At 44.4% G+C, this 17025-nt stretch overlaps 5 protein-coding genes across 5 annotated transcripts in view; 2 read left to right on the top strand and 3 right to left on the bottom strand.

Annotated features, from left to right (window-relative positions):
- Window positions 1-910, bottom strand: part of dnm3a (dynamin 3a) — a 15051-nt gene extending 14141 nt beyond the window's left edge. Inside the window, exons 1-2 of the mRNA XM_068743761.1 lie at window positions 747-910; window positions 3-48 (exon numbers count right to left, since the gene is read on the bottom strand). Of these exons, the coding sequence (XP_068599862.1) occupies window positions 3-48; window positions 747-907 (207 nt within the window). The 5' untranslated portion in view covers window positions 908-910. The remainder of the gene's footprint in view (window positions 1-2; window positions 49-746) is intronic.
- Window positions 911-2459: 1549 nt separating this feature from the next.
- mettl13 (methyltransferase 13, eEF1A lysine and N-terminal methyltransferase) lies at window positions 2460-6389 on the bottom strand. Its single transcript, XM_068743775.1, has 9 exons — window positions 6237-6389; window positions 5494-5766; window positions 4919-5396; window positions 4607-4806; window positions 4321-4510; window positions 3931-4098; window positions 3595-3807; window positions 3360-3491; window positions 2460-3156 (listed from the first exon to the last, which is right to left on the bottom strand). Exons 1-9 carry the CDS (start codon window positions 6387-6389, stop codon window positions 2864-2866), a joined length of 2100 nt encoding a protein of 699 aa, XP_068599876.1. The 3' UTR covers window positions 2460-2863.
- A 271-nt stretch (window positions 6390-6660) lies between these two features.
- Window positions 6661-9032, top strand: itpa (inosine triphosphatase (nucleoside triphosphate pyrophosphatase)). The gene is made up of 8 exons (XM_068743253.1): window positions 6661-6729; window positions 6826-6883; window positions 6962-7026; window positions 7124-7197; window positions 7294-7325; window positions 7446-7558; window positions 7651-7727; window positions 7934-9032. Exons 1-8 carry the CDS (start codon window positions 6667-6669, stop codon window positions 8064-8066), a joined length of 615 nt encoding a protein of 204 aa, XP_068599354.1. The 5' UTR covers window positions 6661-6666; the 3' UTR covers window positions 8067-9032.
- rangrf (RAN guanine nucleotide release factor) lies at window positions 9033-9617 on the bottom strand. The gene has a single exon (XM_068743254.1). It carries the CDS (start codon window positions 9615-9617, stop codon window positions 9033-9035), a length of 585 nt encoding a protein of 194 aa, XP_068599355.1.
- Window positions 9618-10122: 505 nt separating this feature from the next.
- vamp4 (vesicle-associated membrane protein 4) lies at window positions 10123-14925 on the top strand. The gene is made up of 9 exons (XM_068743696.1): window positions 10123-10241; window positions 10926-11000; window positions 11493-11594; window positions 12031-12077; window positions 12204-12254; window positions 13419-13519; window positions 14464-14543; window positions 14674-14725; window positions 14809-14925. The coding sequence occupies exons 2-9, from the start codon at window positions 10998-11000 to the stop codon at window positions 14832-14834; spliced, it is 462 nt and encodes a 153-aa protein (XP_068599797.1). The 5' UTR covers window positions 10123-10241; window positions 10926-10997; the 3' UTR covers window positions 14835-14925.
- Window positions 14926-17025: the final 2100 nt, after the last annotated feature.

Genomic DNA, 17025 nt, shown 5'->3' with positions numbered 1-17025 from the left:
ATTAAAGGTCTGCGAGTTACGATTCCTGAACCCCGTGGAAGGAAGTCTCTGTGGGAGAGGAAACACTGAATTGGAGAAAGATGCACACACAAACTGCACATTTAAATCGTAAGACCATCTAGCATACAGTCTGTGACAAGCACAACTTATATAACAAGATGTACTATATATATATATACCTTATGACAGGCACTGCCATGTATGCATGTAAGAGACAAAAGTGGAATTATAATTAGACATAGGGTAAAAATAAACCTCCTCTTCCCTATTAAATCAGATTCAGGAAGTTTGTTTTTCCCGCATCCTGTCCCACATGAAAAAGCTGGCACAGTCCCCGACTGAAGGGGTGTCGTAACACGGTTATAACCGAGACAAAGAACGAATGTCTGTAATAGAACATCAGCTCACACTCAGGAAGCAAACGTTACTGTAGTCACCTCACGCATTCCAACCTGAGCGGCCCACCCGTGTGTGCCTGAATCCCGGAAGCTACTGACTGACTCACAACACGCATTCCTTTCTGTCTCAAACTGAATCTGTTTTTATCTGCCCCCAAATAAACACGTTACGAGATGCAACACGATTAGTTCCCACGCCTTTCTTGGGAACATTGTTTGCCTGGTTGTCGTTTTCCTGGGTTTTTACTTTAACGCTCCAAGTATTCAAATCAGCAATGAACACCGACCCCTTCGTCCTTCCAGAGGTCATGTCTAAGGTCATTCATCCGGATGTCGCTGCAGGCTTACCTGCCCACAAAGTTTTCCAGCACGGAGCTCTTGCCCGCGCTCTGACCCCCCACCACCGCGATCTGCGGCAGCTGGAGGCTGCAGGTCGGTCCCACGGCGCACAGCGCGTCTTGGAGGCGGTTGACCATCGGGATAAGCTCCTCCATCCCGCGGTTGCCCATCGCAACGGCGCAGCCCGGCTCCCTTTAAATGCCGTTTAGCCACAGCTCGAGGCTGCTTCGGTCGATTGATAATCACTTACAGATATACTCTTGTCATTAATTAATACTTAAAAAAGAAACAATAAAACAAAATACTTGTTTACGGTGTTGACTTCTCAACCTCCACGACTTTAACACTTTTTTAAGGTGCCTTTACGCGCCTTTACGCGCCGATGGCAGCGAAGAGTGCGTCCTGGTTTGTACTTACAGACGCCTTGCTGTGGACCCGCTACAATGAGACATTATCATACTTCTGAAAAACTGAAAGGTCGCGGCGTGTAGTCCCCTTCAAAGCCCGGACGCATTGGCGAAGCTAGCCGCCGCTAGCCGGCCCTAGCCGCGTTCAGTTTCAGTCCCTAAAACGGGCGGACAATGTTCTATTGACAGCAAAACGGGCAGCATTTACTGCGCATGCGTAAAGTACGATTTCAGCAAATCCCGAAGACAGATTACAGAATCCGGATTACAGAATCCCGAGTGAGAAATGTAACCCCCCCCCCAAAAAAAAAAAAAAAACATGCCAACAGTCGCTGTTGGAGCCTGCGGCTATTTAAAATGCCACATCCAGCGCGGGCGGGGCTCTGCTGCCGCCGCGGAGACTGTCAATAACACGCCTGGATTCTTCAGCCATGAGGGCGTGGAGTGGAAAAAGAGAAGGCTTCGTCTCATTAAAAGGGATTCTTATGTTGAAAAGTGATTTAAAAGCAGACTTTTATTTGTCAATAATAACACGCACAATATATAAATCATACTTTTGACTTTTAGCAAAAGTTCCTTCAAAATAAAACGTGGCTTTTTGTTTTGGATTGGAACAGTAACGCCTCATAAATTCATGCATATTCAGTGTCTTTGCCCATCTAAGTTGAAGCTCATGAAATACAGTTCGAGATGATGAAGTGATTCCTGCTCGTCAACTTTTATTACACTGAAAATTGATGTTTTACCTTTTGTTATTATATTATCATTATAACAGCATATACAATGTTTTGTAAATAGATAGTAATGTCATTTCTTGCAATGTTTTTATTTCCCCCATAAACTCACTGCCATTATATCGAACACAGGAGCGAGACACATCTCACAACACAGAGATAATGGATTCATTTCTATTCTGCTCCCCACAATAAAAACATTAAAACAGGAGCACACCATCAGGAAAAAATACTCTAAAATTCTCTTTAAAAATTCAAGAATGACAATTTGTTTGTATTTTTGTGTTTAATGGCAAGACAGAAGGGCAGAATTCTAATTTATCAATAACTGGCTGCTCAACTAATGTCAGGACTCACTTCCATTATCCTTGTTCATCACATATTCCTCAGAAAACAGCAATCTCTTTGCAGCAGGAACATTAAAACAACACATTTAATTTATTATTGTCTATTTTCCGGTGCCCTTTGGAACGTTTTGTATTTAGTCACCAATTAAATCACACAAATTATCAATAGACACCATGATTATGGTTGGAAAATTATTTTATCCCCAAAGACAAAACATACAAGGAAATCTGTCATTGGTTTTTGTGAATCTCGTGGAAATGAACGCTGACAGAAAACTTTGTGATTTAATTGAGGAACACAAACTTTCTTGCTGTTAGCTGTTTTATTTATCTTTTATCTGACTTTGTTCTTATCCTACAAATTATTTGGCTTGTTTGTTGTATAATTAAGAAGTTTTTATCATGGTGGCAAGTCATTTACATTGAAAAAAACCCTCTTCATAGACTTCAATAATAAGTAAGTCTAATAATAAGTCTACATCTAATGGAGAAATAATACAATAAAGCATGTTCAAATGTTTGACAGTATGTGTTGATTGTAGAAGAACGATATTAAGATATTTGCATTGCACTGAAGGGTTAAGTCAAAGCACGCTCATATTTCAATAAATCTCATTCCCTCTAGTCTCAAATAAACTTTACTCGACTTTCAGGTCTTTCAACAACTCTTCAATTTTTATATGTGGGCTGTTGTTGGTTCCAGCCCTGCTGGAACACAGCACACTCTGCAGGCTCTTGGCTGCTTTATTCAGGGATGCAGGGATGCGTGCAGTAACCGAAGGATCCTTTTCTCTAGGAGAGCACAGTAAGACTTCATTGACCTCCCCCTCAATCGCTCTGGAGAGGATGGTGGGGAACACATTCCTCACTCGCTCCAGCACACTTTTCCTCAAGTCCAAGTTGCGACACACGAGATTCAGTATGAATAATCCTAGTCCAATGGAAGTGACAGACAGACAGAGGAGAAAACATTTCAAACATAAAAGATTTGGTACGTGTAATGAAACACTAAGTTGTTTATCAAGTGCGTATTAATGTGCCAAGACTTATTATAGATACGTGTTATCATTATTTCAAAGAAAAGCTAGAGGATTCCAGCCGGTGGGGGAAAGTAAATAGTTACAAATATTGTACCTCTGGGTGTTAGCAGGTTGTGGACTTGATGCAGAATCGATGTTTCTACAAAGGCAGCAGGAGGACAGTTCATGCCAACAGTGGCATCTTTGTTGTCTACGTCAAATATGATGGCGTCAAACAAACAACCGCCTACACAGAGAAAGCCAGAGTTATTTCTTGCTATTGTTTGCACCTGTATAGGAACCGGTGTGCCTTTATTTTTATCTCCTCTCTGAATAAACCTTCACTTGACCTTCTTTCTCCAGGGCACGAATGCGTTCAAGGCCATCCTCGAGAGTTACGGTCAAACGATCATCTGGTCGGAAGTTGAACCATTTCTTTGCCACCTCCATTATGGCAGGGTCCAGTTCTACAACCTCAACAGTAATATTTGGCACAAAGTCCCTTAGAAACTGAGGCAGGCCTCCTCCACCAAGTCCCACCAGTAACACTGACACTGGGAGATCTGGGAATGTTGAAAGGGGACTTTAAAGCTCGGTCAAAAGTCATGTAACTTTTGTTTTCCTGCCATCCCACAATAATAATAAAAAAAAGACTAAAAACAAGTGCAAAGCAGAGGTGAACTTACCTTTATTCTGTGACATGCCCACTTCAAGCAGGGCAAGGCCGGCCACTATGACTTCATGGTGAGCGCAGCAGAGGAAGCCGCTGTCCACTGACAGACTGGCCGAGGGCGTTTTTGGAGCAGCTTTTGACTTGACCTTCTTTTTGCTTTTGTTCTTTTGACTGGATTCTCCTGAGATAGAAATATATTCAAAATTAGCATTAACAATTTAAATATATATATATACAATCCATAAAAGTATTTTTTGGTTGGTGATATTTGCTTAATGGGTGTTTAATCCAACATGTATATACACTGTTGGTTTTATTTGCTTGTTATCAATTTGTTTATTAAAAAGAAAAAGTGGACACAGCAAATAATTAGTTAGCAGAAAAAAAAAAAAGAAGAACCTACCAGCATTTAATGAGACAAGACGGGCCTCTGATTGGACAAGGGAAGAATTATACAGGAAAACAAGTCTCCGATACAGTTCTCCATCTTCTCCTTTCACATTCTCCACACAGTACTCCCCGCTCAGCTCACTCACACCCCTGTCGACCTCCTCTCGCCAACCAAGATCCCCTCCGACTGAGAGAAACGGCACCTGAATGACAGAAACCTCAAATAAGATACTTCTCTCCATTTCTGAGATAATAAAAAGTTGCACTGCACTCTTGAAGGAATACATTTCAGTGTTTACCTTCTGGTTGGGGGGCATACCGGGAGGAGCAAACTCCATCACCACTGGTGAAAGCTCTGCCTGGACAGCCTGCATGTCTGTGTACTCTTGATTCCTGTGCATTGCCACAATTACCAGCCGTCTAAAATTGGCACTGGCTGCCAACTGTCTTCTGCCCTCCCTGGAGCTGTAGAGCCATGCCGCCTCGTTGCCTTGAGGTACTGACATCAAATCAAAGGGTAAAAATCAAAAAAAGAAGAAGAAGAACAAAACACAAGCAGTTTCACTTACTAAAAGAAAGCAGAAACATAATCAGTCAAGAGGAGAGCTCACCAATAAAAACCGCAAACTGGTTTGATCTTGGAACTCTGGCATCTGGGGGGGAATCTTGCACAGTGAGAGTATATCTGGGAAGACCCGTCTTGGCGAGGCAGAGCGTGAGCGAGAGGTTCGACTCGGCGTCTGTGCTTGTACGAAGCTTCTTTTTCAATACCGCATAAGATTGATGCTCCCTTACAGCTGACAAAAGCTCCGCGACCTGTGTGAGACGAGTGGGGGCTCCATCCTCCCCGACACACATCTCCAAGATAGGCGCGGGCATCGGTTGACGAAACTTTGTACAGACCAGAACAAAGACAGGCAGCGCAAATGACTCCTCCTCTTCTTCTTCCTCCTCAGTTTTCTCCTGCAAGCAGTGGAGCCTCACGGCCCACCCCTGCTGAACAAAGTGCTCCACGGCCAACTTGATCACACAATCCTGGGCCAACGTCACACAAACATACCGACCGGCAACACTTAGAACACGTCCCACCTGCACAGACAAGACGACAGTTGTGTACTCGGGATAAAATAAGTTAACCTTCATTAATCCCCTGAAGGAAACATACTCGGACCAATTTGTTCCTCACCTCGGTCAGCATGCTCCTTGCCAAGGCCCCTGCCTCTTCTGAGGCCATGGCATCCAGCGTGCCCTTGTCGAGAGCCACCTGGTAGCTGCCGTCCTCATACGGAGTTCGTGTCGCATCCACCTGCTGGAAGGTCAAGCCTGGCCGTCGCTCAGCATTTCGCTGGTTCATACGAGTCACCACCGTCTCACTGATGTCAATATTAGTGAGATGCTTGTAGCCGACATCGTGCAGCTGTTCACTCAACTCGGAGTTACCACAACCGACCACCAGCACCTGAAGTACACAAAAAAATCAGGACACAACGCAAATCTGTGGCGGCGTCGCAGTCGGTAAATATGTTAACTCAATCATTGTAAATACAATTGATCGAACTTCACAAATATAATGAGTAACCATACAAAGCTCAGTCAACACTTTGTGTTTAGATAAAAAAATAACACGGATTTCGATACAGACTAATTAATACACGATGTCGTACTTGAATGCAATGACTTTTCTTTGTAGCAACATATTTATACTGTTGATCAGTTTATTGATTACTTCTTTCGACACAATTCACATCTAACACGTTGGTGTAAACGACCATAAATGGACGAGGTGGCGCCGTTCGACGCACACTCATAGTTGAGATGCATATATATATAGCAATGCTCGGCAAATTGTTAAAATTAGCTGTTTGTATCGCATTTACACGTCACATACATACATAGCTACCTTTGATTATCCAACTAGATTTGTTTTACCTTATGTTGGGCTTTGATATATTTATGCAGCACGCCACAAAGTTTGTTGTAGTCTCCATACCACTCAAAAGCTTTATCTCCACGCCTTTTAAAGAATTTCTCCCAGTACTCTGCAGAGCTGAACTCCTCGCTAGTGCGAGGTAAAAGACTCATTGTCGGCTGCACCGTATCAGAACCGTTTCCCTTTCCAGACTCTCCGAGGACCGTCTGAAAAATAGCGCCTCTTCCACATGGAACTTCGAATATAAACTGACGTTTCAAGCCGAACACTGTTGCTGGTTGCACCGCTCGGTGATTGGATAGTGTTTGTGTAGGCGTGGCGTCGCATACTCTCTGGTGATTCGCCGTGGTTTTCAGAACTGATTTTATTGGTTGAAATTGTACCGGAAGTGCACAGTCGAATAGAGTACATTTCCGGGTGAAATTCAACATGGCCGTCCCTGCGGCGAGATCCGTGGTCTTCGTCACTGGAAATTTAAAAAAACTCGAAGAAGTAAGTGTAAGATACTTCATGCCCGGCGCGGTATGCTGTAGGCAGTTCGTGCTGTTGAATTTATACTATAATTATTTTTTTGATCACATTCATCAGGTCGTCCAGATCCTCGGAGACAGATTTCCCTACAAACTAGTTTCCAAAAAAATTGACTGTAAGTATTGAAAGAGATATAAACAGTAGAATAATAATTATTGTTACAAAATTGTTGTTCATCTATTTTGTTATGAAGTGCCTGAATACCAAGGAGAGCCAGATGAGATTTCTGTGCAGAAATGTAAGGAGGCTGCACAACGGGTACAGTAACTATACTGTGTTGCAAAAATGTTTCAGTGCATTGGGTGTTTGTTAAATATTTGAAACTGATCCATTGCTGTTTTTTTTCCACCTTTAGGTTGATGGACCAGTCATAGTTGAGGACACATGTCTTTGTTTCAAGGCTTTGGGGGGGCTGCCTGGTCCATACATGTCAGTATCATGAATTTTGTATTGAGTTATTTACATTTAATCGTGACAAAAAAAAAAACAGTCCTCAGTAAAACTAGACTGTATTTTTTTTTGTAGAAAATGGTTCCTGGATAAACTCGAACCAGAAGGTAAGATTGATGAATATTTGAAACACAACGAGATATTTAAACAGTAGCAGTTTGAAACAAGATAGAAAAAGTGAAATCAGCTGACCAGCCTTTCAAATCTTGTTCAATCTTTTCTTGTAGGCTTGTTCAAACTCCTGGCTGGATTTGAAGATAAATCAGCATGGGCTCTCTGCACATTTGCGTTCTCTCCTGGAAAAGATGAACCAGTGCAGCTCTTCAGAGGGAAAACAGAGGTTGTCTCTATAAAAGAAAATTCTAAAGTTAATCGTGTGAGTGTTTATAGTGAGTTTATTTCATTCTTTTCTTGTGGTATTTTTATATATAGGGACACATTGTTGAACCCAGGGGACCTCGTGACTTTGGATGGGATCCATGTTTCCAGCCAGACGGATATGACAAAACGTAAGCAAGAATCGCTTGACCTTTCCCTTTGTACCACGAGAGGGAGACAGAGGTCATCGTATTTGCAACCGTCAGTTGGATATGGAATCTCATAACAAAACACACCTGTGTGACGATGCTTTTCACCACCTGTCCTATCATGGTGTGTAATCTATAGGTTCCCAATATATCCGTACTGACTAAATCTACATCTTTCCTCTCTGTAGTTATGCTGAGCTGCCAAAGGAAGTGAAGAATTCTATTTCTCACCGCTATCGGGCGCTCGCTGCCATGTCTGACTACTTCTCTCAAACCAATGATGCATCTCCACGTAGCGAGAAGCTGGCGCAGGAGGATTAACGAAGTGGTTTTGAACATTGTGCACCTGCAACAAAAGGCATTTTTGCTTTTTAGTGTTAAGCTGTTGGTCAGTCCCCATGAGAAGTAGGCCAAAAAGCGTGAAATCGCTGCACTGTTGGAGCGACGCTCTAATAGTTTTCATTACCTGGAAATAGCCATAAGGCCTCAGAAAATATGTCCTGCCGTGACATCAATGTAAGATGTCTAAAGTTTTCCAGAACCCTCATTAGATTGGACAGGATGTTTTCTAACTTTATTATAGCAAGAATCAATAACATAATGTTTATCCAAGGCGGTCAGAAAGATATTCGCCGTTATGTTAAAGTGGACAGAATGTGCTGCACTGTGATCACCTTGTGGAAAGGATGCCTGACTATATGAGATCTTAATCCCTCTCAATTCCACCAGCGGGTGAGGTGGCTTTGAAGGAGACAGACTGTACTTCCTCTTATGTTATGTAGAGCTTACCTGAATCCCCCCACTATGATGCCTTTTATTTAACATCAGACCCGAGTCGAAATATTTTTTTTATTCAAGCAGCACATACTCAAAAAAAAAAAAATTATATTAAATGCTGTGAGTTAAAATGTTTTTTGCTTCAAATCAACTTGCTGTTTTTTTTCTTTTCTGAAGTTTGAAAGTTTGCAATTTTTAATTAAAAGAATAAATGATTTATATAAATCACTTCTTCAAATAAATAGAAATTTCTGAGAAAACGATACAAATGCTCATTTTTTTTAATGGTTTTCATGAAAAATATTTATAACAGAACATTCAACATATCAGATCCTTTGTCAGAACAAAGGAAACATTAATTTCTACATCTTGCTAGAGACAGCTTCACCACTCTAAGGAGATATTCCCATAACTTTGGGAGTTGGAGCAAAAGCATTTATTTCTCTCTTTGATATTTGAAATGTGCCTGATATAAGATCTGTAGTCTTGTCAAGTCCTCATGCAGAGATTCTACCCAAACAGGCCTGGGGTGTGCAGAGTCAGGGTCTGCAACAGACGCTGGAAGTCCTGCCCGGTCCACGGCTCCCCGCGTGTCCCTGCTGAAGCCGCACTGCTGCTGCCAGGGTCGATGCTCTGCGGGTCGTTGAAGGTGATGAGAATATCTGTGGAGAACTGAGGCAGCCGGAACACACCCAAGCGAAGGGTCACTGTATTCTTCGCTTCTTCGTTGAATTTGGATACGCACTGTGTCCCAGTCAGCATCCAGGCAGAGCTGCAATCCGACAGGCACAGCTCAGATTTGGACAGGGGTACGACACTGGTCACCTCGAAAGCATTTGGCTCCGAAGCGTCGTTGCTGCCGGCTGTGTCTTCAAAATGATGCCTGGCTGCGTCCTGGTCTGCGACGTGAGCCTGGTACTCGAGCAGCTCCACGATCAGGCTCTGGTCAGTGTGTGCGTGGGCGAACACCTCCTGGTTGTCCGGGATCTCCCTCAGGTCACTGACATCTGTGGCGCTGTGAGGGATGAAGGCCGTCAGCGCTCCTCCGAACAGAGGCGACTCATCAGCATTGCCAGCGACTCTCTGGGTGTCCATGTGAAGATATGAACGATTCTAGAATCCAGACCGACTGCAGAGGAGACTGAAGGCTTTTTTTTAAACTACTTGCACTCACGTCAACACTTGTTGGAATAAGAATAAGAACTGTCCCCCGGAAAACGTAATAATACAGCTGCAAACACAACTTTCATCAATTAAACGCCGCTTCCTTCCGCTTTCACCTTCTTCTTGTCGTGCAATTCAAGCCCATCTTGGCGAACGAAAGGCTCACTACCGCCATCTACAGGTGAGTCTGGAACATATCAACAAGGAGCAGCACCATCGATGTTACTGGAGGACAAAAACTGCCACAAAAAAATGCATATAAATGGAAATACAAACACAAACAAACACAAATATATAAATAAATAAAAGTTCATATAAATACAAAAATATAAAACAAGATTAAAATAGATCAGGGGTTCCTCGCCCAGCTGATTTCCTGGTCAGCTGACCCAGATGGAGAAGCCGATTGTTAGAAATCCCTGTCTCATCGTCCGAACAGCGTTTGAGATGAAAGTAACGAAACCCTGAAGCCAAACCGAACCCTGAAATCCGTGATTTTATTCGGTGTGTCTGTCTCCGCCAGCATCGACCATCAGATCTTGATTGAAGGAGTCGGTAAGTTAGCTAGCTTTGTTAGCATCCTCCACGTACAGTAGCCCGGTAGCTCCATGTCTATGAACCACAAACCAGCTAGCTTAGCCAAACACCTAGCTGTGATTGTGTTTTTATTGGGCCCTTCACATTTTGTATTAGCTTGTCGTTTTATGAACTGATAATTGATTATAGAAGCTGTTGTTATAGAAGCTAACAAACACCTGAACCGGCTAAAGTTGCTAGCTCTGTCCCTGGAGCAGCAACGCGCCAGGGACGCATCGGGACGAGCTTCCTCACAACTTGGCTGGAAAGCCAGACATTAGAAGCAAATGGAGACAACATCCTCTTCTCCTCTCTTCCTTGCTTGGCTTCTCTTTCTATTACGTTCTCTTCTTAGTATTTGCTTCCATGGACTGATTGTGATCATTAATAATTCACAGTCTTTTGTTGCTTTGTCGTGATTACCTCAGTTCTTTTGCCAAAGCCTGACATCATATTGATTGTGATTTTTAGCAGTGTGTTGTCTTGATTGCTCCTTTTAAACTTCCTCTCTTAGACTAGTTGTATGAGCTTTTCCCATTCGACCTTAACATGTTAGATTTGGCTTCTCTTGACGTTCCCTTTTTTCTGTCTCTTCACGCTGTCCTCTGCTTCTCTTCTCTGCTGTTTACTGGACACTTCCTCTCTCCTCCTGGCCACTGAAAGGTCTTTTTCCAAACGCACTGCCAGAACAGGACACTGCTGAGAAGCCCACAGTGTCCGACGGAACTGGAATCAATGGTATAAGTTTTACTGCTGGACTGGGAGGTGTGTGTGTGTGTGTGTGTGTGTGTGTGTGTGTGTGTGTGTGTGTGTGTGTGTGTGTGAGAGAGAGAGAGAGTGAGTCTGCTCTGTTCCAACTAAAGCCTGAGGATCACATGTTATTTAGTTTAGTGTCTCAATGCATTTTGTTGAGGTACTGTTGTGTTTTGTGGCATTATCTGGAGCCAGTAACTGAGACTCCAGGGCTTATAATTGGAGCAACAATGTTTTTCACATCCGACAGGTTTCTGTTTTTTGTCCAAATAATATTTATTTTCAAATCTAGTGAAATTTACTATGCAAGGCTCACATTGAATCCTGAATCAGCCTGCACATCAAATCATCGACAGAACGCTTGTTGTTGTTGTTGTTGTTGTGGAGAACACCCTTGTTGTGTGCAAAGCTCGGTTCAGGTGTGTTGTGGACCTCACTTTGTCCCAGATCCTTACTGATCGTCCTCTTGTCCCACAGAGGGAACCAGATCGGGAGGAACAGCCTGAAGACAACATGCCCCCCAAGTTTAAACGGCACCTCAATGATGATGAGGTCACAGGATCCATTCGCAGTGAGAGGGTGAGACTCGTGAGACGTCTAAACGTGCAGTATTTTGTCACGCTGTGCCTTTTTAAAGACGGGGTTGTGTAGCTTTTGATCTGGTCATTTGATTGAAGGGTAAGAGCTCCCAATCATTCCGTCCCATTTCTTCTTGATTTAGTTGCTCTTCATAGGTGTTTTCTAGGTCTTCTAGTTTGGGCCTCACCAATCATTCGCCCCCAAAACCTTACAGCGTTGTCCTGAACGGTATTTCCGAAGTTAATCAAATTAAATCTTTTTGAAATGTGATTTTGTGACAAAAAAAAAAACAAAAAAAAACTTGGTATTGCCCAACGAAGGAGCCACTGACATACTGAAGGAGGAGCGATGTGGTAACCATGGCGACAGCTTTCTGGTCCTAGCTGGTTCTCGATAATCCCTCAATACTCATGACAAACCTATTTTCCCTTTACAGAGGAACCTTCTGGAGGAAGACTCTGATGAAGAGGAAGACTTCTTTCTGTGAGTCTGTCTGTTTGAGGTCGCAGGAACAACGATGACTTATTCACATTGAAGCCGGAGCAGAAGAAGTTGTTGCACTTGAGAATGAGTGTAATAACTGTTGCTTCATTAATGCCTGTTTCCCAGGAGAGGGCCCACAGGACCCAGGTTTGGACCTCAGACTGACAAAATGAAGCAGTGAGTATGAGCTCAGAGGCCCAGGTCCGGCGTTTTGGTGTTGTGCAACCACGCCTTCCTCGTGTTTACCAGGAGCTGCACATTGTGTATGAACCCGGACCCCCCAGGTCAGGTCCTCCCCATGTGTTTCTGTGCGTTCGTCGATGCGTTACATCCTCAGTGAGCAATCAAGCTGAAGTCCAAGACTGATCATTTCCTGGACTTGCCTTTCTAAGACAACCGGTGTGTTTGTGATGGAAAGTGTGACGGGTTGGAAGAGAAAACAAAACCTTTCATCTTAAAAAATAAAATAAATCACAATTAGGAGCCTCTGATTAAAGTATCCTCCCTTCTGCTTCTCCTCCTCTGAGAAGTATTTTGTGCTTTGAAATAAGAGTAACTGAGGAGTAATATGGAGAAGTCACATAAGATGTGAGTAAAGCAAGTTTGATGTTTGAGCAGTTCAGCTCAAACATCCCCATCATTTTGTTTCCATGGTTACAAGTTTATTCATGTTCGGTAGATATTGCTCTTTCTTTTTTGGGCTTTTTTTTTTTTAATCTATAAATTGCCTTTAACAGAGAGAACCTTGGCCAGGTCTCTCGTTCAATAGAGATTTGTAACTTCAAGACTTCATGGTCAAATAAAGATTAAGTAAAATAAAACCCCGAAACAGCTTCTGTTTTAAGGTCTTCAATGGCGTGCTGAGCTGGCGGTTTTCATGTTTGATTTGCCTGCCAACCGGACAGAGAAGAGGATATTGTTGGGAAACCTGGAATTTGTATTGTTGTGAGTTTAAAAACAGAACAAAAAAAAAGATCAGTCCTTGATAAATCCTGTCTTTATTGCCCCACCAATGTTTTTTGCCCTCAGTTTGTTTGCCTGTCTGTCTGCCTGCCTGTTAGCACGATCATTCGGGAAGCTATGAACCGGTCCTGAGGACATTTTTTTAGAGAAGCATGGCCTAAGGCGCAATCCATTATATTTTGATCTCTATCAACATCTGGATCTAGAATTATTTGCGACTGGGGTTTTTTTTTTTAGCTATTATTGGTACAGATTTTGCGCCTAAATTTATGGCTAATATTTACAATGACGCAAAAATGGTACAAAAACTCCATTCGATTTCTTGTCTCGGGGGTCGTTAGCTCTGTCTGTCCCCCTCACAAGAATGTCTGTCCTCAGGGTTCAGTCCCAGGTTGATGAGGTGATCGACGTAATGCAGGAGAACATCTCTAAAGTGATAGAACGGGGCGAGCGTCTCGACGACCTGCAGGACAAGTCAGGTGAGTTTGTGCGGGGCCTCCTGAGCAAATCAAATACAATTTTAACTTGATGGCTTGATACTCTCGCTGTACATTGTGAATTTGAGCCACCTCTCATGACGATAGAAAGATGTCTGCAATGCCCTTCCACTTAAAACTGAAACGGGTCTGACACACACACACACACACTCAGATACAGCCCCAGCGGTTTTCAGTTGATGCGTATTGAACAGGTGAAGCTTGCTCAGCTTCATCTCCACGGATGAGGAAGATGAGCCCTGAAGAGCTGGTGTCTCTGGGCCTCATCGAGACGTCCATGCAGATGTTGTGTAACTGCCGCTCACTCTCCTGCCCCCCCCCCCCCCCCCCCCAGCCAAATCGGATAATGATGCACACCTGGGCTCCGTTTGTTTATCCGTGGCTTTTACTTGCCGTCTGTTTCTGCGTTGCACGTGGAACGCCTGCTTACAGTTTTCTGTCTGACTCATGCAGGTAGTCTGTAGTTAAATTCCTCAAGCTTAACGAGCATTTCCTACGAAGCCCCGTCTGAGCGCCGCCCTGCGTGGCAGCAGCAGGGCCGTAAACGGTCACACGCGCGCGGAAATGTCAGACACGCGACGGACGCAAACAACAACTCGTGTTGCTGTTGGCACGCGTCGAGGTCAAATTAACAACGGCATCCAAGGGAGAGCGATGGATGGTCGGGGGGGGGGGGCGAACATTTGGAGAGGGATATCATGACAAAGACGTTCGGGAGGGGTGACGTGCAAATGTGTGTACCAGTTCACACCAGTATATAAAATGCTTATGTGGCATCTTGTGAATGCACGTCACCGTATCCAGCATCAAAGGCCGATCTGTAGCCAGCTTGTTGTTGTTGTTCCTTTGCGGTTAACACACGCCTCCCTGTCCTTTTTTATCCTCACATGTCCCCCCGTCTGTGCTGCGTTCATGCGTCACGCCAGAGAGCCTCTCAGACAACGCCTCGGCCTTCAGCAGCCGAGCCAAGCAGCTGCACAGGAGGATGTGGTGGAGAGACACGAAGGTCGGTCTGTCGTGTATGCGGGGGGGGGGGGGGCGCCGCGCCGCGTCCTGCTCATCCCTGTGTTTTGCGTGCATTGAAGTCGCAGACGGACGCATCCAGTCTTGTGTGTTTATTGTTGTTTCTCCTGCAGATGAAGCTGATCATTGCCTTGGTAGTCGTTGCTCTCCTCCTCATCATCATCAGTGAGTGTTTGATGCAACATTCCCGCAGTTCAAATTCAGGCGACGTGGACAAGTTCTCATTGAGGATCCTTTGTCCCTTTCAGTTCCAGTGGTCCTGCGATACCAGTAGTTTCTGACGGGGAGGATAGGGGAGGAACCTCGTCTTCCTCTACGACTCGTCTCCCCGAACACGGCCCTACACTTCTTCTCGGGGGGGGGGGGGGGGGGGGGGGTGCCTGCCAACCGTCCACGCCCTCTTCAATGTCTGCCCTTGCACCCTGAAGGATATGCCCCCAAATGACCTTTCTTACAGAGCTTATGATTGGTGTTCCTGCTGTGAGATCCGATGTGAGGCTCAGTTTGTTGCCTTGGTTTAGGCTCTGCGATAGAGATGGGACATAATACATATCACATTTATAGGAATCTGTCTTTGCTGTGATGATGTCTTCTCATTCGGCCCTTGATCACCGTGACCTGGATGAATCTAAACGCGCGCACACACACACACACACACAGAGGCTGGTCTGAATGTGCTGCAGCAGCTCGATATGAAAGTACATTGAATGAATAAACCTCTGATGTCAGAGGTCGCTTCTTTGAATCATCAGGTGTTTTGTTCTGATACCAAACCCCGTCCTTCAGGTTATACGTGTCTCTTTGCCCCTCTGCAATCTCAACCTGGTCCTGCGGCGTGCTGAGCTCTGGTCCGATTTGGACACGGTATCCTTCTTTCCTGACATTTAACACTCCCTCTCGTTCTGCAGCCGCTTCTGAGTGGTTTCAAAGCGTCTTTCGTCTTTATTCCACTGTTTTATGTTCTGATATCTGCTGTTCGATCAATATAGCATTCCTGTCACCACTGGAAGGGACAGTTTACTTTTGTACTGTTGCACTGAGGGAAGGATAATTTTAGTCGGTGTCGTGTTCGAATGAATTCGCTGTATAATACAAACAACGCTACACTGTAATTTTATTATTTTTAATGTTATTTATTTAAGCTGTAAATACTGATCCTGTAATGATGTACAATACTCTGGCATTCCGATGGAAGACTGTGATATATTGTTTTGCTCTGAAATAAAGTGATTTTAAAGAGCATTGGTTCTAACTCTAGTTCAATCTGGTTTGAACTGGTCGGCCATCCTGTGTACTGGGAATCGGGAGCAGTGGAAGGGTGGAGGGAGCAACCAGAGGAAAAGCGGGAACACTAATGTCACTATCCAGTGGAGCTTTGCTTTTCTCTTTGCTCATTACTCGACATTTTCATCGGGCTGGGGCTTTTCTGGGAGCTAGAGTGTCCCGGGATGGCACTAAAGTAGAATGGACTGATGTCCCGAGCAGACCTACTCTTGTCCTCTCACGGCTGGAGACGCACTCTCACTATGACAGCGCTGCCCTTTCCCTGTCCGGTGCAGCCCAACCTTTCTGGGCAGCGGAAATAAAATGGTGCACAAATGGCCCTCCAGGTCACACTGGGAGGGGGGGGGGGGGTCCCCTTTATCTCAGCTTTGAAGATGGAAGGGGAGACGGGTCTCATGCGCTTGCTTATGTCTTGATGTTGCTGCAGTGTCCGGCGGACAGTCCCTGTGTCCTCGTTTGGAGTGGTAGTAAATTTCCTGTTGACAAGTGGCTATAAAATGTTATGTCCCCTGCTAGGACTCAGACTTCCGTTGTCCATGGACACCGAAGTAGCTGCAGACTCCAAACCCGAGGGCCTGGATTGGTTTTGTTTTATCTCTGTCCATCCATAAGGAGAATGAGCACATGAGGTATTTTTCCATTAATGCTTCATGTTTGTGCATTAGAGGACGTTTTTATCCCGTCTGCATGCAGCGATACCCCCTGACTGGCACCGGGGAATGTCCTGGTTCTCTGTGAGGGGCTCATACTAGATGACTTTAGATTCCAGGCATAGCAGCAGATATGCGAGTCCTATGACACTGGATGAAGCAGAAGAGAAGCGTGCACCAGCGTTAGTCTAGAACACACAGACAGACACTGTCCAGTGGAGACGGCTTCTGGACAGGGACAGATGGGTTTGTAATGAGCTAAAAGGACAGAGTTAACTTATTCTATTGTGTGATTCTAATGAATAAAACAATCATTTAAATGCTAAGCGACGGGACATCGTCTATTTGTCCCTCTGCTTTTCTGGGAGCTTCATTCCTCCTGTCCTCCGTTCTCCTTACATTTTTCTCCCTATAGTTTTACTTCCCAGCCGTTTGTCCTACTGTGAAATATTCAGTCCTTCAGTTCGTGTCTTCGTTTTCTCATTGTTGAGATATTTCCTGCGGGAGGCTGCACCCTGACTGAGAGTATTG

The sequence above is a fragment of the Brachionichthys hirsutus genome, chromosome 9 (genome assembly GCF_040956055.1).
Source record: "Brachionichthys hirsutus isolate HB-005 chromosome 9, CSIRO-AGI_Bhir_v1, whole genome shotgun sequence".
In the NCBI taxonomy this organism is placed as follows: domain Eukaryota; kingdom Metazoa; phylum Chordata; class Actinopteri; order Lophiiformes; family Brachionichthyidae; genus Brachionichthys; species Brachionichthys hirsutus.
The sequence above is the reverse complement of the archived record's forward strand: the minus strand, read 5'-3'. Positions and strand labels throughout refer to the sequence as shown.

Coding starts and splice junctions, on each gene's coding strand:
- mettl13 (XM_068743775.1), bottom strand. CDS start 6,389: ATGAGTCTTTTACCTCGCACTAGCGAGGAGTTCAGCTCTGCAGAGTAC. Junction 5,397..5,493: donor CAAGGAGCATGCTGACCGAG/GTGAGGAACAAA, acceptor TTGTCTGTGCAG/GTGGGACGTGTTCTAAGTGT. Junction 3,157..3,359: donor CAACCTGCTAACACCCAGAG/GTACAATATTTG, acceptor CCATTGGACTAG/GATTATTCATACTGAATCTC.
- itpa (XM_068743253.1), top strand. CDS start 6,667: ATGGCCGTCCCTGCGGCGAGATCCGTGGTCTTCGTCACTGGAAATTTA. Junction 6,884..6,961: donor AGTTTCCAAAAAAATTGACT/GTAAGTATTGAA, acceptor TTTGTTATGAAG/TGCCTGAATACCAAGGAGAG. Junction 7,559..7,650: donor TCTTCAGAGGGAAAACAGAG/GTTGTCTCTATA, acceptor TTTTATATATAG/GGACACATTGTTGAACCCAG.
- rangrf (XM_068743254.1), bottom strand. CDS start 9,617: ATGGACACCCAGAGAGTCGCTGGCAATGCTGATGAGTCGCCTCTGTTC.
- vamp4 (XM_068743696.1), top strand. Junction 12,078..12,203: donor GAAGAGGAAGACTTCTTTCT/GTGAGTCTGTCT, acceptor CCTGTTTCCCAG/GAGAGGGCCCACAGGACCCA. Junction 13,520..14,463: donor CGACCTGCAGGACAAGTCAG/GTGAGTTTGTGC, acceptor GCGTCACGCCAG/AGAGCCTCTCAGACAACGCC.